The sequence below is a fragment of the Bos indicus x Bos taurus genome, chromosome 7 (genome assembly GCF_003369695.1).
Source record: "Bos indicus x Bos taurus breed Angus x Brahman F1 hybrid chromosome 7, Bos_hybrid_MaternalHap_v2.0, whole genome shotgun sequence".
NCBI classification, from domain to species: Eukaryota; Metazoa; Chordata; class Mammalia; order Artiodactyla; family Bovidae; genus Bos; species Bos indicus x Bos taurus.
Window position 1 is genome coordinate 91,410,007 of NC_040082.1, and position 23,207 is coordinate 91,433,213.

At 52.8% G+C, this 23,207-nt stretch overlaps 2 protein-coding genes across 7 annotated transcripts in view; both read left to right on the forward strand.

Moving 5' to 3' along the window:
- UHRF1 (ubiquitin like with PHD and ring finger domains 1) overlaps positions 1–3,411 on the forward strand; it is a 34,177-nt gene extending 30,766 nt beyond the window's left edge. For all 3 annotated transcript variants that reach the window (XM_027547338.1, XM_027547336.1, XM_027547339.1), the window contains exon 17: positions 1,849–3,411. In XM_027547338.1, the coding sequence (XP_027403139.1) occupies positions 1,849–1,995 (147 nt within the window). In that variant the 3' untranslated portion in view covers positions 1,996–3,411. The remainder of the gene's footprint in view (positions 1–1,848) is intronic.
- A 7,354-nt stretch (positions 3,412–10,765) lies between these two features.
- KDM4B (lysine demethylase 4B) overlaps positions 10,766–23,207 on the forward strand; it is a 121,076-nt gene continuing 108,634 nt past the window's right edge. Inside the window, exon 1 of one of the 4 annotated variants that reach the window (XM_027547342.1) lies at positions 10,766–10,882. The gene's annotated coding sequence lies outside the window, so the exon portion shown is untranslated. The remainder of the gene's footprint in view (positions 10,883–23,207) is intronic. The other 3 variants (XM_027547344.1, XM_027547343.1, XM_027547345.1) reach the window with 3 other exon arrangements.

Consider the following 23,207-nt stretch of genomic DNA (forward strand, 5'->3'; position numbering starts at 1 on the left):
GGGTCCTGGACCAGGGTCTCTCCCCGCTTTGGGGCTGGATCGTTCTCTATCGTGGGGGTGTCCTGGGACCTGAGCAGCATCCCTGGCCCCACCTACTTGGTTCCAGGAGTCCCTGGAGTTGGGAAGCACTGGGATGCATGCATGGCATCTTTGCCACGCCTTCTGGCCAGAGTCAGTCTGTAGGAATTTACAGGCAGGCAGCTCAGAAGGGACTGTCCCTGCCACCTGCTCACTCTAGGTCGCCGAGCTGCGTCCAGGGCATTGGGTCAGTTGTCAGACCAGGGGAGGGACCCTGAGAACGTGGAGCACTCGGGCAGTGCTCACATCCCATGTGGCCTGATGGAGGCTGGGAAAGATACCCCCCGGTGCCCCAGGCCACGTGGGGCCCAAGTTCAGAGGCGTGGCGGAGTGGCATAGAGAGCACATCTTTGGGATCAGCTGCCTGGGTTTGACCTCCAACTCTCTCCTTTCTGGCTGTGGGACTTTAAAAGGCCCCATAACCAGATCTTTCCCATCTACTCAAAGTGAAACCCTGTCCCCGTTAAACACTGACTCCCAGCCCCTGACCCCACCCTCTACTGATACTTACTGTCTCTGTGGATCTGACTCCTCCAAGGAACTCCTGTGAGTGGCATCAGGCAGTGTGTGTCCTGGGTCTGGCTCCTCTGCCGAAGCATCAGGTTCAGGGCTTACGCGTGTTGTCCCGTGGGTGAGAATCTCCTTCCGTGTGAAGGCTGGGTCACACTGCAGCATGCAGATGGACCACATTGTGTTGATCCATCATCTGTGAGTGAGCTCTAGGTGTTTCCACCTCTTGGCCACTGTGAAGCTCGAAGCGGTCCAGCACCTGATTTTGAACCTGAATCAGTGCATTGAGCACAAAGTACTATCTCTTGGTCTTCGATCAGCTATAGACTTTATACTGGAAAAGAATGCAGGGATTTTTAAATATAGGAAGCAAAAGCCACTGCCCTCCTTCAGCGGCAGCAGGTTTTCACCTGCTTGGCATCGCCCCTCACCCAGCTGCCTTGTGCCATCCTTCAGGTGTGCATACCTGTGCAGGTGTCTGTGCCCCTGTGGGCATCATCTCTGGCCTGTTCCTCTCATGGGAAGGTCAGCTCTCCAGGGCCTCCGAGGCTTGCAGCTCACTCTCCACCTGACTCTTCCTCCACACACTGCCTCCTGCATTGTTTGGTTAACAGCTGGGTTCGAACCCAGAAGTCTGGCTCAGAATCCAAACTCCATCCTTCCCCCCCTTTCCTCCTGTCTTCTCACTGACACGTCTTTATTGAGCCTGTGCTCTGTGCTGTGTCCTGTGCTTGGTGTGGGGAACATCAGGGAGATACAACCCCCAATCGTGGGGAGCGTCTGCTCTGTTAACACACGCACATCAGTCCATCAGACAGTTCCAGAAGGAGGAAAGTGCTGTTTTGAAAGCAGACAGGGTGTGGGGAGGCAGGACCATCCTGATGTTCCAGGGCACCTTGGGGAAGGGTCCTCTGTGCAGTGACAAGAGAGCCAGGGTAGATCCGTCAGGTGGTGTGACCTCCAGGTGCAGGGGCCTGGCAGCTAGGATGACCTGGGAGTCTCTTTTTTTTTTTTTGGCCACACTGATTGATCAGCTTGTAGGATCTTCGCTCCCTGACCAGAGATCGAATGTGGGCCCTTGGCAGTGAGAGCTCAGAGTCCTGACCACTGGACCGCTGGGAAGTTCCGACCTTGGTGTCTTTGATGAGCCTGGGGCAGCCGGGCTGGTCATGGGCTGCCAGGGGCCTCTGGGTGCCTGGTGGTGCCCCAGGGGACCATGGGTGGCCAGGATCACCTCTCACCCGCCCCATTCTCCCACAGGACTGCCTGGACAGGTCCTTCAAGGCCCAGGTGTTCAGCTGCCCGGCCTGTCGCTATGACCTGGGCCGGAGCTACGCCATGACCGTGAACCAGCCACTGCAGGCCGTCCTCAGCCAGCTCTTCCCCGGCTATGGCAGCGGGCGGTGATCTTCAAGCACTTCTCGCCGAGTATTTTAAAAAAAGAAAAAAAACAAACGTTATCAGAGGGGTCCGTGGCCCCCATTTCGTTTTTAGTGGGCTTAACTTAAACATGTAGTTTTTTCCTCCACTCCCTAAAACTGCCTCGTCTTCCCGTTTTTTGTTTTTTTTTTTTTTATCTATGAATTTTTTCAGGAATTTGTATTATGGCTCAAAGGAAGGAACAAAGTTGGACTTCTCAGTGTTTTTATTTTGGTTTTAAACAAAAAGCCTGCAATTTTATGAGCAAAAAAAAAAACAAAAAACAAAAAAAACCCAAAACAAAGTTTTTCAAAAAATGGTTTTTCTTCTGAGGATGGGATTAGAAACGAGTTGGTGTGAAGGCTGCTCGAGTTCCCAGAGTTGAGTTCTCAGCCATCCCCGCCACCGACTCGCAAGAAGGCACCGGGCTGCCTAGAACAATCTTTTCAAGGTTGGTGGGTCAGGCCCCCAGAGGTGAAGTTCCATCGCCTAAGACCCAGCGAGGCTGTGGTCCTGGGTGTCAGCACACCCAGGTGTTGGCCCCGCATCACCAGCAGGAAACTGTTCCAAGGAGAAGCAGAGAAGTCCCACTGGGGCCAGTTGAAATCCTCACCTCCAAGCCATCCCCCACCGGGCTGCCTCCGCGTCCCCACTGCACACAGAGGCCATGGGCCACCGGAGCAGAAACCTGGGGCCACACCGAAGCTACCTCCACCGGACCCTCCCCTCCGTGGGGGCCGACGCTCGGCCCAGCGCCGTCCCAACCTGATGCCACGGAAGCCACGCCCGGGGCCACGTTCAAGTGCCTTTGGTCCCTCCTTCCTTTTCAACCTGGGGCTCTTTCTCAGCACTGAATTGACATTGCCAACCGGATTCTGAAACTGGGGTCCTCCAGTGCCTCCCTGGGGACCCCAGGTGAGCAAGTGGGGACGATCAGGGTTTTGTGGATCTTCGAAATTGAATTTTCAACTCACCAATTGGGAATTACAAGAGGGAAACCTTTTAAAATGAATAAACACCTTTTCCAAATGAAATTATTATTTTTTTTGTAGTTACTGTATATGTACCAAGGAAGCTAATAACTTTAGGGTTTGGTTGTGTTTTTTTTTTTTTTTTTGTCGGGGGAGTTTTGTATTTGGGGAATGATTCGTTAATGTTTCTAACTTTACCAAAGTTTGCAGCTTATACCTCAACAGAACAGGGATATTTTTAAGTCACATAACTGCAGACAAACTGGAGCAATACTGTTTTAAAAGTTTCTCTTTTTTTTCTTCATTATTAGGTGGTTTAATGTATTAGGAATAAACACCGAAATCCTGTGTAGGCTTTTTTCGTTTTTTTACAAAGTTCAATATTCTCTGTCCAGGTTTTAGATTCTCAGAATAAATATCTTTTACAGATGCATTTGATGGTGTCTTTTGTCTGCAAATTGTCTGCAAGTAGCCTACTAGGGACTTCTGTAACTTGTAACATGTTTTCTCTATCCAAAAAAACCCAGGATGCTAGACAAGTAGCATCATTTCCACTTTGCAGGTGTGAAAACAGGCCCAGAAGATCCAAATGATGGGCAGTGGTCCAGAGGGGCCAAGCTGGGCCTTCCAGCTTGGAACCAGAGGTCATTTACTGTCACTAAGGGGGATGGCACTGTCCCCATTTACACTTGAAGAAACAGAGGCTGTCATAGGACCTTCACGAGGAAGGAGACTGGCCCTGCCTTAAGTGGGTGTCAGCAGCCTGGACCATCAGCTAGGAAACTGCTTTACCCTGGGGGGCCCTCTGCAGGCTTGGGGGGATGGGTGCACGTAGGGTGTGGAGACAAGATGACCTGAAATGCCGTTTCCAGTGGAGTCCAGAGACCAAGGATGAGGCACATTTTGCAGGTTTTCTCCTGTTTTTGGCTGTGCCTTCATGGCTTGGCTTGCAGGATCTTAGTTCCCCCACCAGGGATTGAATCCATGCCCCCTGCAATAGAAGGACGGAATCTTAACCACTGGACCAGGGAATTCCCCAACCATGAGGCAAGTTTAAGAGTTCCAGGGAAGTTAACAGTGGTGAGTTCTGCAGATGCCACCCTACCACTGATACCTTGTCCTGATGGCTCTGTAATGCCGTGGGTGGATGTAAAAAATAATAAAGCTCTGCCTCTTCAGGACCTTCAAGTGTGTCCTTGAAAACATCATGCTAAGTCAAGGTAGTGCTAGTGGTGGTCAGCAATGTCCAACTCTTTGTGACCCCATGGACTATAATCCCCCAGGCTCTTCTGTCCACGAACTTCTCCAGGCAGGAATACTGGAATCAGTTGCCATGTCCTTCTCCAGGGGATCTAGTTACAAAAGATCACATATTTTCTCAGTCATAGGAAATGCTAAACACAGGGATCTATAGAGACAGAAGGCAGCTTCGTGTAGTGATGACAGGATGTGGTGAGGGATGGAGGAGGTGGGGAGCTAAAGGGTGCAGGGTTCTTTTGCAGGTGATAAAAATGTCCTAAATTTGGTGATGATTGCAATACCTGTGAATGCATTAGAATCCTTTGAATTGTGCGGTATGTGAGTTATATCTCAAGTCAAAGTGTGAACATGAAATAAAAATAAGAAAGAGGCCCTCCTATGAGGAGCCAAGAAATAATGTCCCCACGTGGGCTTATGTGTCTGCAGGGGGGCCACACATGGGAACAGGACACACCGAGGTATGTTGTCAAGATTGTAGAATATTTTTTGTTTCTCAAAAGTTAAGAAAGCTGTCATTGTTAGAAGTGAGCAAACCCCATGGAGTTCCCTGGTCAACCAGTGGCTAAGACTTCGTGCTTCCAGTGCAAGGGAGCTAGATCCCATGTGCTACAACTAAGACCCAATGTAGCCAAATAAATATTTTAAAAAAGCCTAAAAAATGAACAAACCCCAGAAAAGTGTATATGAACTGCTATGCAGAAAATAATTCCAATATTATGTGTATTGGGTTCCTGGTTGACTTTTGGTAGTTTTAATTTTATAGCAGTTTTATTGAGATATATTGCCCATGCCATAACATCCACTTAAAGTATACAGTGGGTTTTAATATATTTGCACAGTTGTGTAATCATCTCTACCTAGTTCCAGAATTTCATTTCCCCTCAAAGATACCCAGTCCCTATTAGCAGTCATTTCCCACCCCTCCCCCAGCCCCTGGCAACCATCAACCCACTTTCTGTTTGCCAATTTGCCTGTTGTTGATATTTCATGTAATTAAATTCATAAGACAGTTTTTTGTGTCTGGCATCTCACAGCATCGTGTTCTCAAGGCCCATCCACACTGTAACAAGTGTCAGGGCTTCATTCTTCATGGCTGAGTAATACTCCAGTTTGAGGTTGGACCACCTTTTAAAATTTATGTGGTTGCTTTTTTCTTTTTTTAATGTAAATCTTCCCTTTTCTCCCTCCACTCCATGCTATAAAATTAATAACCCTTGAAAAAGGCTGAGCACCAAAGAATTGATGCCTTTGAGCTGTGGTGTTGGAGAAGACTCTTGAGAGTCCCTTGGAGTGCAGGGAGATCAAACCAGTCAGTCCTAAAGGAAGTCAACCCCGATTTTAATAATAATTGGAAGGAATATTAGTTGGAAGGACTGATGTTGAAGCTGAAGCTCCAATACTTGGGCCATCTGGTGTGAAGAGCTGACTCATTGGAAAAGACCCTGATGCTGGGAAAGATTGAAGGTGGGAGGAGAAGGGGCCGATGGAGGATGAGATGGCTGTATGGCATCACTGATTCAATGGACATGAGTTTGAGCAAACTCCCGGAGATGGTGAAGGACATGGAAACCTGTTGTGCTGCAGTCCATGGAGTCAGAAAGAGTCAGACATGACTAAGTGACTGAACAACAATAATCCTTTAGAACATTTGTAAATTGAAGATGAAGAAAAAGCCAAAGTATATGATCCTGACCCCAGAGGGTTAATATTTTTAGACTTCATTTGTACATGTGTGTTGGCATGGCAACATTCAACCTCGGAACACCTGAGGCATAGACAGGTTAAGTGACTTACCCGAAGACATGGCAAAGCCAGGGTACATACTTGTTTATAGATGTTTCTCTATGTTTTATATACAAATTTAAAGAGTAACATTAGGACAGTAGTGTATGTACTTTCTTGTGCCTGTTGATGGGGTAGCCACTTTATCCAGCATCTAAACAACCACATGAGCCGTGTGTGGTCTGGTGTTTGCAGTATTGGCATCAGTTCAGTTCAGTCGCTCAGTCGTGTCCAACTCTTTGCAACCCCATGAATCGCAGCACGCCAGGCCTCCCTGTCCATCAGCAACTCCCGGAGTTCACTCAAACTCATGTCCATTGAGTCAGTGATGCCATCCAGCCATCTCATCCTCTGTCATCCCCTTCTCCTCCTGCCCCCAATCCCTCCTAGCATCAGGGTCTTTTCCAATGAGTCAGTTCAATCGCTCTGTCATGTCTGACTCTTTTCGACCCCATGAATCACAGCATGCCAGGCCTCCCTGTCCATCAACAACTCCCGGAGTTAACCCAAACTCATGTGCGTCGAGTTGGTGATGCCATCCAGCCATCTCATCCTCTATTGTTCCCTTCTCCTCCTGCCCCCAATCCCGCCCAGCATCAGGGTCTTTTCCAACGAGTCAACTCTTGGCATGAGGTGGCCAAAGTATTGGAGTTTCAGCTTCAACATCAGTCCTTCCAATGAACACCCACGACTGATCTTCAGAATGGACTGGTTGGATCTCCTTGCAGTCCAAGGGACTCTCAAGAGTCTTCTCCAACACCACAGTTCAAAAGCATCAATTCTTCGGCACTCAGCTTTCTTCACAGTCTAACTCTCACATCCATACACGACCACTGGAAAAACCATAGCCTTGACTAGATGGACCTTTGTTGGCAAAATAATATCTCTGCTTTTGAATATGCTATCTAGGTTGGTCATAACTTTCCTTCCAAGGAGTAAGTGCCTTTTAATTTCATGGCTGAAATCACCATCTACAGTGATTTTCGAGCCCAAAAAAATAAAGTCTGACACTGTTTCCCCATCTATTTCCCATGAAGTGATGGGACCAGATGCCATGATCTTAATTTTCTGACTGTTGAGCCTTAAGCCAAATTTTCAGTCTCCTCTTTCACTTTCATCAAGAGGCTTTTTAGTTCCTCTTCACTTTCTGCCATAAGAGTGGTGTCATCTGCATATCTGAGGTTATTGATATTTCTCCCGGCAATCTTGATTCCAGCTTGTGCTTATTCCAGCCCAGCGTTTCTCATGATGTACTTTGCATATATGTTAAATAAGCAGGGTGACAATATACAGCCTTGTTGCTGCTACTGCTACTGCTGCTAAGTTGCTTCAGTCGTGTCCAACTCTGTACGACCCCATAGAAGGCAGCCCACCAGGCTCCCTTGTCCCTGGGATTCTCCAGGCAAGAACACTGGAGTGGGTTGCCATTTCCTTCTCCAATGCAAGAAAGTGAAAAGTGAACGTGAAGTCACTCAGTCGAGTCCGACTCTTATCGACCCCATGGACTGCAGCCTACCAGGCTCCTCTGTCCATGGGATTTTCCAGGCAAGAGTACTGGAGTGGGGTGCCATTGCCTTCTCCCCACATACAGGTCAGTGCATAGCAAATCAGCACAAGTTACATACAGCCTTGACATACTCCTTTTCCTATTTGGAACCAGTCTGTTGTTCCATGTCCAGTTCTAACTGTTGCTTCCTGACCTGCATATAGGTTTCTCAAGAGGCAGGTCAGGTGGTCTGGTATTCCCATCTCTTTTAGAATTTTCCACAGTTGATTGTGATCCACACAGTCAAAGGCTTTGGCATAGTCAATAAAGCAGAAATAGATGTTTTTCTGGAACTCGCTTGCTTTTTCATGATCCAGTGGATGTTGGCAATTTGATCTCTGTTTCCTCTGCCTTTTCTAAAACCAGCTTGAACATCTGGAAGTTCACAGTTCACGTATTGCTGAAGCCTGGCTTGGAGAATTTTGAGCATTACTTTACTAGCATGTGAGATGAGTGCAATTGTGTGGTAGTTTGAGCATTCTTTGGCATTGCCTTTCTTTGGAATTGGAATGAAAACACCTTTTCTAGTCCTGTGGCCACTGCTGAGTTTTCCAAATTTGCTTGCATATTGAGTGCAGCACTTTCATAGCATCATCTTTCAGGATTTGAAATAGCTCCACTGGAATTCCATCACCTCCACTAGCTTTGTTCATGGTGATGCTTTCTAAGGCCCACTTGACTTCACATTCCAGGATGTCTTACTTAGTCATAAAAAAGAACCAAATCATGCTATTTGCAACAACATGGATGGACATAGAGATTCTCATACTAAGTAAGCCAGACAAAGACAAACAACATGATATCACTTTCATGTGAAATCTAAAATATGATACAAACAAAGTTATTTACAAAACAGAAATAGACTCAGATTTAGAAAACAAACTTACGGTTACCAAAGGGGAAAGATGGTGGAGGAAGGGATAAATATATATAAAAACTGAATCCCTTTGCTGTACATCAGAAACTAATACTGTATTATAAGTCAACTACACTAGAATTGTTTTAAAAAAAAAAAGGAACTTGAGAAAAAATTTAACTCCTCCTAAGCAAAATTGGAAAGCTGACAACCTATTTAGGTACTCTGATTAAAAAAATCAGAGTCTGTGAAATCCAAACACCTGGAATTCACTGTCATATGGGGTAAAAAACTAAGTAGAAAAAAAAAAAACAAAAAAACACTTCAGGTGGGAGGGGGAGAATCCCTTTAGGATTGCATTTTTTGAGGCCCTATTAAGGCTACCAGGTTATATTTCTGTCTTTCCCACGGGTTAGGGAGTTCCTTGGGAGCAGTTACTGTTTCCTGTTTTTTAAGTTAAATTTTAACTGCACAAGGGAATATCTGAATATAGCCCCCACGAGGCCACAAAACACCCTAGAGCAGATTAACCTCCTCACCAGCTACCCTTTTTAAACCAACCTGAATCCCTCCTCTCCCGAAGATTTACTTTTCTCAGTTTGGGGATGGCCTTGTTCTGTGTGGGGCTACAGGCAGGTGGCCCTTAGAAACCACACAGCCATGAGTTGCCCTGCATTCCTTTCCATAAGGTATTGGATTCTGCACCATCCTGCAGCTGTCCATACGGGTGTAGGGGGGGTCATTCCTTGAGTGTACTTGTAAATCTACCCCTTTTTAATGGCTACATAGTTAAAAATATTCCAAAGTTAGTTATTTATCTAATCTACAGGTGGATGTTTAGAGCACAACACTGGAAACACATGAGTACAGAACTGCAGCTGCTGCTGCTGCTAAGTCGCTTCAGTCGTGTTCGACTCTGTGCGACCCCATAGACGGCAGCCCACCAGGCTCCCCCGTCCCTGGGATTCTCCAGGCAAGAACACTGGAGTGGGCTGCCATTTCCTTCTCCAGTGCATGAAAGTGAAAAGTGAAGTGAAGTCACTCAGTCGTGTCCTACTCTTAGCGACCCCATGGACTGCAGCCCACCAGGCTCCTCTGTCTATGGGATTTTCCAGGCAAGAGTACTGGAGTGGGGTGCCATTGCCTTCTCCACCTAACTGCAGCAGTATCCTTGAACTAGGCAAGCTCCAAACTCCGCAGCCTTTTCAGAGTCCAGGACCTCCAGAAATAGACCGTAGGTACCCTAGCCACGTTATTAGGAAACGTCCAGTTGTCCGATTGATACTCTGCCAGATGAAAAGGGGCGTGGCCAGCTACTGCCTGGCATGCAATTAATAACCGTCATGATGATGATCGTACAAACCTTGTACGATCATGCTCACTTTGCCAAGTCACATCATCAACCGATTTACCTGCCTCCTCTCACCTGACTTAAACTTTCCAGGAGAGGGGCACACGGTGAGGGATTCTATCGCTCTTGTATCTATTTCACAGGGGAAACGAGGCCCAACGACGTTACTTCGCTGGGGGCCGACCATCGTGAGGCTTGTGGGCCCAGCTGAGCTTTGAACTTAAGTCAGGACGCACCAAACTCCTCGCCTCTCTTACGTTCTTTATCCGAAAGCCTTTGCAAAGTTTTGTAGATTGTGACAGAAATGAACTTGGAATTTTTGGGTGGTGGGGGAGAAAGGAGAAATGGAGGCAGAGGCGCTTGCTGTTTGAGTTTTACTTCTCCAGTTCTCAGTGCAAGTTATCTTTGCTACCTCCTGACTGTGCGAATTGGAAAACGTTGAGCCCAGTTTCCGGCTCTGGGTCTCGAACCCCTTCTCCGAAGCCTTCAGGCGCGGTGCTGATGCTGTGCTGAGTCTCACGTACTCAGCTGCAGCCAGATAACCGGGGCGGGATTCGGGCCGTGATTGGCACCCGCTCCTGCCAGTCCGCGCCTGGGGCTGATCCCGTAAGCCAATATTCTCTTGCCCCCTTGCGGTCGTTGGGCGGTCCCCGAGGCGCCCTTGTCAATCCGAGGCCTAGAGCCGTCGGGTTGGTCGCAGCCTCTTAGCTGGCGTGCGCAGCCTGCAATGAGAACCGAGCCGGTCACCGGGCACGTGGGTAGGCGCCGGCGTGTCCCCAGCGGCCGGCCAATGGCGAGGCGAGGCCGGTGGCTGCGCCCGCCCAATCGAGGCGCGCGGGGGGCGGGCCGTGAAGTGTTGATGGGCCCGGTGGAGGGGAGGGGCGGAGCTGTCAGCGACAGCCAATAGGCGCGCGGGCGTGGGCTCGGGGGCCAATGGTAGCCGGGGCGGAGCTGGCGCGCGGCCTTATAAGCCCCGCCCGGGGCGCTCGCGGAGGGCTCGGCCGCCAGCGACCGAGCGGGGCCCGGCCCGAGTGGGGCCTGGGGGTGCGACGCCGAGGGCGGGGGAGCGCGCGCCGCTGCTCCGGACCGGGCCGCGCGCGCCGCCTCAGGTGAGCCCGCGGGGAGGCGGCCGCCGCGTCCGAGCGCGGGCCCCGCCGCCACTGCCGCCCCCGCGCCGCGCCCGGGGCTGCGGGCGGGCGGGCGGGCGGGCGCCCGGGACTCGAGGCCCAGGCCTCGGGCGCGGCCTGCTCGGGCCGCGGCCGCTGCGCTTTGTCCGGGCCCGCGAGGCGGTTGGGGGCGTTAACCGCCCGGCCCTGGGCGCCCGCCCGGCTTCGGGCGGGGGCGGTGCGGCTGGACAATGGCGGGGCCAGGGGCGGGAGGCGGGGGCGCCCTCCCCGGGTCGGAGGCGTGCGGGGGCTGGGCCGGGGCGTCCCTGCCGGCCCCGCACAAAAGATGACAGCGTGGGTGGCCCGGCCCCGCTGGCCCTGCTTGGCGGGGCCCTCCTCTTCCATTATTCACAAGAATCCTAATAATTAAAAAAAAAAATAATAAAGAGACAGAGATCCCAGGCCCTGGGATCAACCCGCCTGCATTTCCGGCCCTTTGGGAATCGGCGGGGTAAACGGGGCGCTTCCCAGTGGTGTCCCCCGAAATGTCCATCATTGCATCTCACCATACTGCCCGAGTCAATCCGCGGTGCCATCGCGGCTTCCAAACTCGCACCCCATTTCCCTGAGCCTCCCCTAAAATAAGCATGCAGTCTGGATTTCTCGTTTAAAAAAATGTATCCACTTGCTATGCACAGAACAGTTTCCAGACGCGTTCCCCCAGGGCCTACCCATCTCTGCCCGGTCGCCATCTCAAAGCCCCCCTTCTCTGTAGAGGTAAATCCTGAAGTCGCTCCCACGGGGACCCCCTGGGCTGCCCTTTGCAGCCGCTTGGGAGCTGGGGGACGGATTCCTGCCCAAAGGGACCTGCCCCAGATCTTCCAGGGCCTGGGTCTCCACCCAGTGGGCGCGATGACACCAGGCAGAATGGTGTGCAAGTCCACGGGGGCCAAGGTGGAAGGTCTACCAAGGATTTTTTTTCCCCCGGGGGCGGGGGAGACGTGGACTGCTCCCTGGCGTGTCCCATCTGTTTGGTCCTGGAGGATCTCTTGTTTTAATAATTCAGGTGCACCTGGGAACTGTTTCCCCAGTTATGAAACTAGTGAGAAGGTTCTGTTAAGTGGAGCCGAACGATCCTGTAAATACCTAGTGTGTGTCCTTTTCCATGTGTTTCTGTCCGCGGCATCGATTCAGAAGCTCCTTCGGGTCCCACTGGGTGCCAGCACTGTCTTAGAGTCGGAGGTTACTCTCCCCAGCCCTCCGCAGCCATTTCTGCAAATGTCCCCAGGCTGGAGGAAAGCCCTAAGAGGGGCTCATTACAAGAGTCCTCTGGGCTTTGCTCGCTGCCTTGCAAGAGCTGATGGCTCCCCTAATTCTGAAATAATAGCTTCCTTATGAGGCATCGGGAGGGTTTGTCAACTCCTGGGTCAGCCTTTCCTCGCCACCTTTGCAGAAGCAGCGGGCAGCCTCTTTTCCTCCCGCAGTTTGCTCTTTGGAACCCCGAAAGGATGGAGTGTAAGAATCTGGAGTCAACTTGCGATGATCTGAGGGGAGGGGTTCTGAAACTCGCCGGCCCTCTTTCCGTGTTTCTGATTGGACGCTTGGCAAACGTTGGCGCTCCTCTCTGGTGCAGTGGGCACCTCCACGGTCAGACTGCCCCGCCCCGGGGGGAGGTCACTGAGGGGAGGTCACTCCGAGGGGAGCGGAGGTGCAGTTAGAGAAATGCTCCCAGGTTTTGCAGCGATTCAAGCAGATACTGTGTCACGCGCTGCGTGTGCGTGTGTGCATGTGTGTGCACGTGTGTGTGCGAGCGAGTGTGCGTGTAGCTACTGAGATGATAGGTATACAGGTCTTACTAACAATTGGTTTTCTCACCTTTTCTAATTCTTGCCTCTCTGGGGAGTGGGCTGCTAAGGAGGTGTTAAGAGCTTAAAGGTACGGGCTAATCGGTCATTCCGGACCCCGCCCTCCCTTTGTTGTACTTTTCTGTCTCCTGGCGAGACTAGTCCCTAGTCCCTCTGGGGTGATGTTGGGGGCCCTCCATGCCCCTCTCTTCCAGGCTGGCCTCTCTGCTGTACTTGACCTCGAATTTCCCCACCTCCTATGCATTTTTTTGCCCCTGCCCTCCTGTGCCCCGCCTCTTCCTGGCCCATCAGAACCTCAGCTCCAGGGAACCCATCTGTTCCTTGGTTCCATCTGACACTCACCTGGCCTGGGCACGTTGTGTTTTGAGCTCTGGGGCAGGTTGCTTGGGTCCCTAACTTCAGGGGGTGCTGGGTCTGGCGGGTGAATATACTGAGGTGTGGGCATGCTGCCCACCACCGCCCCCCCAACCCCACCGGCTCAGGGAGTGGGCATGACAGGCTGAGAGGGGTGAGGGCTAAAATATGGTCGAACGACCATTTCTGGGTGACTCTTCTGGGGATCTGGAAGTGTGTGTGGGGTGGCAAGTTCAGAATTGTGAGACCTTGCACAGGTCACTTGCTCAAGAGTAAAGCTGAGGGGGTGGTCACCCGACCTTCCCAAACCTCCTGGTCAGGGCTGGTGGGTGGGGTGGACAACAAACTGTGGGCAGACTGCAGGGCTGTGAGGCCCCACACCCTTGCATCTCCCCGCCAGGGGCTCCTGGCTGTGCTCCAGAGACCGGCTCCCAGGCTCAGCGGGGCCTTAGCACCAGAGCTCTGACCCAGCAGAGGGCTTGACCCTGGATTCCCTTCTGACTGTGTTCTCTTTGGTGTTTCTGGATTCCTGCCCTGATCTCCATTGCCCAGAGTCTAAAAGAACTGGGTTCAGCGCCCTTCTCTGGGGCAGGTCCCTTCATGACTCTGGGCCTGGCTTTCCTTATCTGTAAAATGGGTATAATAAGAGCCCATACCAGGGATCAAAGGGGATAAGAGTCAGGGAAGGGCTTCACAGGCACCAGGGTGCTCTGTGCTCTGAATCCAGCGCTGGTTTCTTACTGCCCTTACATCCCTCCCTGACCTGCCCTGCCCACGTTCAGGGCTGGGTTCTCTTGTGGGAGAGGTGCTGTCCTGGACACTGGGGTATTGAGCAGCATCCCTGGCCCCCATCCTGGTGATACCAGGAGTACTCCCTCCCAGTTGTGACAACCACAGATGTCCCCAGACGTGGGCCAGTGCCCTCTAGGGGGCACAGTTGTCCCCCCAAGCGATCCCCTCTCACTTAATCTTTAACCTCACAACAGCTTGATATATATATAAAATATTTTACCTTGACCCTGATCAACCTCAAGTTCTGAGTCCCTTTGTTTCTTCCAAAAAGAAAGACGCTTCCAAAAGGGAGGCGCTCCTATTTGCAAAGTGTGTCCAGCCCACACTCTGCCACCTCGCCCCCTGGAGGAGAAGAGCTCACCTGCAGATGCACCCAGCAGGGGTCCGGCCAGGTGTGAAGTGGGGATCTCCTGACCCCCACACGGCCCCCACCCAGGCTTCCACCCACTCATGGGATCTGGAAGTGTGTAGGAGGCGGCAGGTTTAGAGCTGCGTGACCCCTACCTGTCTGTTGGCTTTGGCCGTTTTCTTCAGGTCGGCTCTGAGGTGAGTCACTGCTGTCATCTCTCTTCCTGAGGGTGGTGCCCACGGTTCCGGGACTGTTACTGTGCCAGCTGCAGGTGCTTTCTGCACAATTCACTGGACTACCAAACTTACTCACAAAGCTCTGTGCCGCCTCAAGGCCCGAGGGAATCCGGGAATCGACCGTGTGGTTGGAGGGATTGGTTTTGAGTTTATTCCGGGCTTTGATGTGTTCAGGAAGTGTCTCGTGGGCTGGACAAGGCGTCCCAACTAGTCTGTCAATTCCTACTCCGGCTCCCTTGAAGGGCTTTTAGAAACTTGAAAAACCATCTTTCTTTGCTCAGGACCCTCCAAGGGCTTCTTGTTGTCCTAGGAAAAAGTTGCAGACCCTCTGAGGGGCGCTCCACTTCCCACCCAGCCCCCATGCCTGCTCCTTTCAGTTGAAACCACCTTAACTCCCTTCTCTTACTGCCTCAGGGCCTTTACACTTGCTGTTCCCTCTGCCAGGATGCTGTTCCCTCAGGTCTCTACCCAGCTGGCTCCTGGTCATTCAGCACTCAGAGAGGCCATCCCTGACCCTGCTGCCCAAGTTCACCCTTTTGTCTACCTTTCTCTCCGTGCTGCCTTTCCTTCTTTGTATTCAGCACTACCAGAGATGCACATCAGTCTGTTTACATATTTATTGTCTGTCTCATCCAGTAGGGCCTACGGTTTTCCTGTAAAGGGTTAGAGAGTAATGATTTTCAGCCTTGCAGGCGGGACAGTCTCCTTTCTGACCACTCCTGTCTGCCCTTATAATACAAAGTACAGAAGCCAGTGATTGTGGCTTTGTTCCAATAAAACTTTATTTGTGGTCATGGAAATGTGAATTTCACATACATTTCACATATGATGAACTATCTTTCTTCTGTTGATCCTGCCACCCACCCAACCATTAAAAGCCATTAAAACCATTTGGGGCTTGTACAGAAACAGGAGGTGGGCTGGGTTTGACCTGTGGGCCATAGGTTGGGCACGCCTACAGTAGGATGCGAGGTCCCCACTGTGGGGACGACACCTGTCTTGGTTGCCGTGTGTACCCCCAGCATCTTGGACAGTTCCTACCCACAGTGGGTATTCAGTAAGCGTTCATTTGTTGGATGAATAAATTTCCATCTTTCCTACAACAAAGTATAGTTGTACTCTATATGTTAAAAATGGGTCTTGGGTTGTTTTGAGGAAATTTAAAGAGCAGGGAATATAAGAAAATGTTCTGGCCCCATCCACCAAAATGATCTCAAAATTGAGAAGTGTAGATGTAGGGACTTCCCTGGTGGTCCAGTGGTTAGGGCTCCGAGCTTCCACTGCAGGGGGTGCAGTTATGATCCCTGGTCAGGGAACTAAGATCCCGCATGCTGCAAGCCACAACCAAAAAAAAAAAAAAAAAAACAAAAAAAAACCACAGAACTGGATGTAAACAAAGGCAAACATTAATATTTCATGGTTGGCCTTGCCAACCTCTCCAGAGTGTCCCCTTTCTTTTGCAGCCCCACAGCAGAAGATTGGGAAGGAGTGTACTCGGCCTAAGCTGTCGGTTTAAAAGAAAGATGTTCTTTTCCCAATCATTTTGTTTTGTAAACATCAGACCCACCCTCCTCTGGCCTTCCTGGATGGCTCAGTGGTAAAGAATCTGACTGCAGTGCAGGAGATGCAGGAGATGTGGCTTTGATCCCTGGGTTGGGAAAATCCCCTGGAGGAGATCATGGCAACCCACTCCAGTATTTTTGCCTGGAGAATCCCAGGGACAGAGGAGCCTGCTGGGCTACAGTCCACAAGGTTGTAAAGAGTCAGACACAACTGAAGCGACTTAGCACACACATGTGACCCACCCTCTTTACCAACATCATGCCCCTTCAGAAAGGACAGCGTGGTCCTAGGCTGCAGCCACCCAGCTGCCTGCCTGCCTGGGGACGCTTGTGGGTGTGAGAATTGAGCTTTGTGGGGTGAGTAGACGAGGGATGGCTGTGGAGAAGAATTGAATCGGTTGAGTGCCCGTGGCTTTGCTCCCCCTCCACGACTTTTGGGAGTGGAGGCAGGCTGACGAGTGATTTCCAAGCCGGGCAGATCATTAGCGGCTTAGATCTGGGTCTGTCCCAGGAGTGTTCTGACTTGTCAAGGAAGCATACCGTTAATTTACGGTCATGGCTTCTCCAGCTGATTGAAATAAACAACCTGGAGAGTGTTGCTCAGAACTTCTTGGCTTCCCAAAGTTGCTTTTTTAATTTTTTTGCTGGTCTATGTCTTTCTATGCCCCTCCGCCATCTCCCTCTTCCTTCTTACTTCCCACCTCTCTCTTCTTTTCCTGTGGCTCCCGTGGCCCCAAGGGCTTTGATGAAAAGTTTGCCTTGCTGTCTTTGCCTCGAGGGCGGCCTGTGGTTCTCGCAGTGGTCAAGCAAGATCCCTCTGGGCCTTGTGTGTGTTTGTTTAGTGGACAAAGAGTAAGAATCAGAAAGCAAGGCTCTGAGGGTTGCTGCACCCTTAATGGGTCTCTGTTGTAGCACGGAGCCAGAGGTAATGTGTTTGGCCCCAGCTGCCAGCACTATTGATTGGTGCTCCAGGTCTCAGACAAGCCTGGAGGGCAATCTGTGAAGAGGCGATCTGGGGGTAGGCAGGCAGGGTTTGCCCCCAGACCCACTTCCTTTCTGTGTTTGCCATTGGGCCCAAGCGAGGGCTGCTCCTGGGCAGGTAGGTGTGGAGGTGGGCCCACTTTCATGGTTTCGTGGCTGCTGGCCCTGGTCTCAGGGGAGAGAAACATTGAGAGAAGTGATTTGCAGAGGATGAGCTGGCAGGGGACCTGGAATGGTGCTTTGTGCAGAAGGAAAGCAGGGATCCGGGGGGCCTCCTTTGAGCAGGAGCCAGGCCGAAGCAGCCAGTGGGCTCTTGAGTGGGCTGGAGAGGGGCTGCATGCGCAGCCAGAGCTCGGGACCCTGGCCTGTCTGGGCAACCTGTCTGGTGAGGCAGCAGCCTAGGAGCTGCCCCCAGGGTGTCTGGAAGACCCTGGCTGGGCAGCTGGACTGCGACCTGCTCCTAGCATCTTCAGACCCCTGCTCTTCACCCATCTGTCCTTTACAACCCCCTCCAGCAGAAAAGTCGGCCTCTGCCAGCCGGCTCCCTACCCTGCATGGATCTGATTATCTCGGTCACGAGTCAGGAGAGAGCCTTGCTGGTCTCCAGCTTGCGTGTGAGCAAAGACCCTGGAGCTGAAACTCCTGATTCCCTGCTCGGCTCCAGCTCCTTTCCCCAAAGAAGAGGAGGGAGCAGTAAGGAAAGCGAGCTCTGACACCCTCCTGGGAAGGAAGGTCACCCTCCTGGGAAGGAAGGACATCCTCCTGGGAAGGAAGGCGTCTGGTCTCTTGGCCTCCTGGCTGCTTCACTGGTGGCCTGAGCCCAAGCTGAGCTGGAGACCAAGGGGCAGCATTGTTCTGGAGAAACGGGCTCCTCTGCACGTCTAGACCCCCAGACCAGGCCCCATGGAAGGAAGGGCAGTCAGAAGGCTGGTGGACAAGCTTTGGGGGGGCAGGTGCAGGCAGGTCTAGGCTGACCGGGGTGGGGAGCGGGGCCCTAGTGGCCTCTACAAATATCCAGCCATGCTGTTCTTCAACCTTGAGGTGAAGACACAAAATCGGACCCCGCAGCAGCCCTTTCACGTGGTCTCAGCCTGGTGGTCGGCAGCTTAGTTTCTGGATCTGACAGACCTGACTTTACAGCAGACCCGCAGCCATCAGGTGTGCGCTGAGCCTGGGTCCATCCACATATTTGCTGTCACCCAGCCGGAGGTCCAGCCCGCGTGCTCATGGCCAGGTGAACTGCATCTCTCTCCTGCCCATGGGGATCAGGGCCCGCAGTGGGAGCCTGGAGCCAGGCTCTTGGCAGCATCGGGGACAGCAGGGACTGGGGATGCAGAGTGGCTGCGACAGACACAAACGGAGCACAGGGCCGGGGTGGCATATGCTGCTAGGGTGGCAGCCAGCGGGCGGCAGAAGAGTTGCCACCTGGGCTGAGGCTTGTTGTTATGGGCGAAGTGGCTCCAGGCAGAGGACTTGGAGCGGGCACTCGGGGCTCTGCCCGGGAGACCTGCTGGAGGAGACCAGGGAAGAAGGGAGCCCTCCAGCCCCTTAGGCATCTCTGGGGACTCCCCGTGCCAGGCTCCAAGGGTTAGGGGAGGGGGCAGCAGCTCTGCCCTCAGGGAGCATAGAGTCTATAGTCAGTGAAGCCAGACCAGAGTTGTTTGAGTCATGTGGGGCCACAGAGGGAGCCACGGACGGCTGCCTGGTGACTGGCTCCGGTGTACTGACCAGACCTCGAGTTTTCTAGGACAGCCACTCTGCAAATGCGCCTGCCCTGCCTTTTTAAAAATATGTTTTTAATTGTGATATTCATCCATGAAATTCATCCTTTTAAAGGGGACAATTTAGTGGTTTTTAGAACATTTACAGAATTGTAAACAGTCACCTTTATCCAATTCCAGAACATTTTCCTCACCTGAAAAGAAAATCCCACACTTGTTAGATAGTCACTCCCCATGTTCCTCTCCTCCTTGGCAACCAGGAACCCACTCTCTGTGTCTGTGGATCGGCCTGCTCTGCACATTTCCTGTCAGTGGACTCACACCCTGTGTGTCCTTCTGTGTCTGCTTCTCTCTCTGAGCATCATGTTCTCAGGATCTGTTAACGTGGGAGCAAGTCTCAGGGCTTCTGTCCTCTCTCTGGCACGGTGATGCTCCCATGTGTGGGTGGACATGTTGCGTGTTCACTACCTGGTGTGGGGAGCTGGTAGTTTCTACTTTTTCCTGCCCCTTCTTCTCTGAACCATCTCAGAGTTCCAGAATTTCAGGGCTGGGCATTCAGAATGCTCACCCAGTGCTGTGCCCTCCCACCCCCCTGACCCCCCATACGATCCTTTTCAGGATTCTGTGCCCCGCTCCCCGCCCTACATCTCGTGCCTGTATGGCCAGTGGGTTTGCACACAAGCTGCTTCCTGGGCCACTTCCCTTTCCTGGTCTGCTCGCCCTGGCCATGAAGGGTTTGTGGGTTGGGTCTTAGAAGGCAGTCCCCTGGGTTGTAAATATCCCCACCGCCCCCACAGAGCCCCGTGAAGTCCACTAGCCTCCGAGCAGAGTCCTGCCCAGGCTCCCTTGCCTCCAGGGAAAGCGCTGTCACCATGCTGGGCGATTCGGAAATGCAGCTGGCCTCTCCAGGGACCGCAAGGGGCCGGACGGGGTGTGGTTTCATAGCCTCACACAGTGCAGCCAGCCAGCTAGCGTCAGTCCTCCCAGCGGTCACAGGGATGTGACATGCGTATGAGACACTTGCTGTCCCCCCCAGCCCCCAGCAGAGGATATCGGAGACCTGGGGGGTCCTGAGTGCCAGGGAGCTAGCTGCCCGTGGCACCGGGAGGACCCCGTGGGAGACATGCATGGATGCTGACGGAATGTCACTGGGGGGAACAGCAGACTGTACGGTGCCCCCTGCCAGGCACCGAAACAGGCTTGAACGTGAGAACTGAAACTACAGAACCCTCGGAAGAGGAACAGGTGAAAGTGTAAACAGTGGCTTTTCTGAGGCATCGCTGCCCAGTAAATATGCAGAGCGAGCCCCGTGTGTCCTTTAAAGTTTTCTCGAAGGTGAAAGGAAGCAGGAGAAATTAATTTGAATATATTTTATTGAACCTAGTATACCCCAGTGGAGAAGGCAATGGCACCCCACTCCGGTACTCTTACCTGGAAAATCCCATGGACGGAGGAGCCTAGTAGGCTGCAGTCCATGGAGTCGCTAAGAGTCAGACACGACTGAGCGACTTCACTTTCACTTTTCTCTTTTCATGCACTGGAGAAGGAAATGGCAACCCACTCCAGTATTCTTGCCTGGAGAATCCCAGGGACAACGGAGCCTGGTGGGCTGCCGTCTATGGGGTCGCACAGAGTCGGACACGACTGAAGCGACTTAGCATAGCATAGCATAGTATACCCCAGAATGTTACCATTCCAACGTGTGATCATTATAAAAATTGTTAACGAGCTGTTTTCCTCTCCTTTTCTTGTGGTGCTGTCTTCAACATCCTGTGTACATTTCACATCTCGCGTTGGCCCTGGGCGAGCTGAGCGCTGGGGTGGTGGGGATGCTATATATGGGGGTGCCCATCCCCCACCCCATTCCCACCTGCCTTCTCAGTCCATCAGAAGTTCTGGATCTGTTAGCTTCTAGCTGGGGAGACCAGAGAGACCCAGGAGAAAGCAGCAAGGGGTGAGCGCAGCAGCTTGGCCCCTAGGATGTCGGCTGGAGGGCCAGTCCCCATGGGCGGGGTGGCCTGGCCTGGGCCTTGATCCTTCCCATGGACCCTTGTACGCAGCCTCTCCTCTTTAACCTTGTCCCGCCCAGGTCAGAGCGCAAGGCACTGCATGTGTGGCATGGGTGCTGGCTCTCCTGGGGGCTTTCAACTTGGGGCTCAGGGTGGTTCTGTGAAGAGAACTGTAGGGACTTGGGGTGCTGCTTTGGCCATGGGAAAGCTGAGACCTGTGCACAAGCAGAGTTCGGCAGTCACATCCCAGAGCTCCAGGCAATCTTAAGTGGCCTGAGGTCTCAAGGTAGGATGGCCACTGGGATCGGCCTCTGGAGGCTGGTACCTGCGTGCCCGGCTTGCCTGGGCTTGGATCCCACTTCTGCTGGGTGTGTGCCCTTATCGCTGAAGTGGGGGTGACAGTGGAGAGCTCTGCTTGAAGGGTGGATGAGATTTAACTGAGTTAATCCATGGAAATCCTTCAGTGAAGTAGTTCCCGCCCCGGGGGCAGTCCTGCCCCCAGAGGACACTGGGTGATGTCTGGGAACATCTGGGCTTGTCACGACTAGTAGGGGCTTCTGGCATCAAGCGGGTGAAGGCCAGGAAGACTGCTCAGCACCCCCTGGGGCCCAGGGCAACCCCCACGGATAGTGACTGGCCCTGATGCCACTGTCTCTCCAGCCCAGGGAGAGCCTTCAGAGATGACAGTGGCAATTTTCCTCTGGGCCTATGCCTTTCCCTGACTGTGACTCAAGGCGTTGCAAGAGGAGTTTCTAAAATCACTTTCCATCCTGGAATAGCCGTGTTTTCACACTGCTGTTCTGTATTCATGCAGGGAAGAAAGTTCAGGAACAACGGAGATTACTCAAAGGCACCTTGAAAATAAGTTGGTTTCTTCTCTTCCTGGAGCTTCTTTATGTTAAAGGGGTGGGTGAGAGGGTTTGGCTGGCGTGTTCTGGACCGGGAAGCTAGGGTGGTGGTCCTTGGGGCGGCTGGACTGGAGGCAGCCAGTCCAGAGCTCAGAGCCCCTTGGCCTGTCCTGCATGCCTCATCCAGGGTCCTCATCTGGTGACTTGGGGTTTGCTGTGGGCCACCTGGCTGAGGATGGGGTTTCTGGGTGAGTTGTGTCCCCCTGGGCAGGACGGTGGAGTTTGCAGATGGGCTCCGGGTGAGGAGGACTGGGTTAGGCGTCCTTGGTGTGGCCGCCGAGATGGGGACTTGGAGCTGTTGCTTCGGGTTCCAGCACCTGCTCCTGAGGCCTCAGGTTTCCCCGTGTTGGTTAGGATAGTCTTTAGCCAAGAGAAGGCCTGAGAACTTTGGACTGACCAAGCCAGAGTGACTCTTTTTCTAATAAGCCTGCAAGAGAGATAGTCATTGTAAAAATAATTATCTTCCGCATGTAGGCATCAGCAGTTACAGTGAGGCAAAACCAAGTCAGTGAAGGCTGCCTTTGGTCCCTGCTGAGTCCCTGATGTGCGTCCAGGGGGTGGTGTGGCATCGAGGGTCTCTATGTGCTGCCGGGATCCAGTGGTTGTCTTGGGGGGGTGACAGGACATTCTTGTGACCCCGAGAGGCTCAGGCAGTGGTTGGGGAGGCAGGGACCCCCGTGGGGGACCTGTGATGTCGCCCTGGGACTAACAGGCAGGGGTCTTGTCACACAGGCTGGGGTCCTGACCCCACTGTGCTCCGGATCAGTCAAGGGGCAGGGAGTGGGCGTTGCTGAGTGATGGGCCTGCCCCCAACTCGCCACACAGGGGAGAGAGCCTGAACCCATGCTCCCCTTCTGCCTGTAGTGCTGGCTGAGAATGTCCCCCAGACCCGTGGTTTCGTCTGAGCCTCACTGGGCTCCCGTGAACTTGGATCGGGGCCATGGAGATGGGCCTGAGTGGAGAGAGTGGCCCAAGAGTGGCCCTCTCTGGAACCTACCAGAACTCTAGTCTGTGTGCCCCTGTAGATCTGCATCCAAGGTTTTCTCCCTGGGCACAGCCCCACAGCCCTCCCCTGGGATAAAGAGCCCTTGCGAGTGTCCCCTAAATGCTGCTGTGGTGCCCTGGGGTGCTCACCCCTTTGTGGCTCTCAGATGAGCTTGGCAGTAGTGGGGGCAGTGATGGCCCGAGTGATGGGACTTGGTAAATAGTCTTCCCTGGAAAGTGGGGCTCTGCTGGGGTCCCGTAGCGCCCCTGTGTACAGAGACCCCTAGCTGTCCAGGCTCTCAGGAGGGCCAGGGGACTTTGGGAGGGGGACCAGCTTCTGCAGGGGTCTCTTGGGCCTTATCCCTAGGCAGTGCTTGGTTTGGAGTCTAGAGCCCTAGCTCAGAAAGTGACCTGAGCTCCTGCCACCAACTTGGGGTCCCGGTGTCCTCACATGCCCTCCTTGTTAGCTGATAGCGAGCTGTAAATGGGGTGTGTGCATTAGTGAGTGCTGGTTTTCACCCCTGGTTGCAGCTTCACCTCTTGGGGTCTGTGGTGGAGGAGACAGCA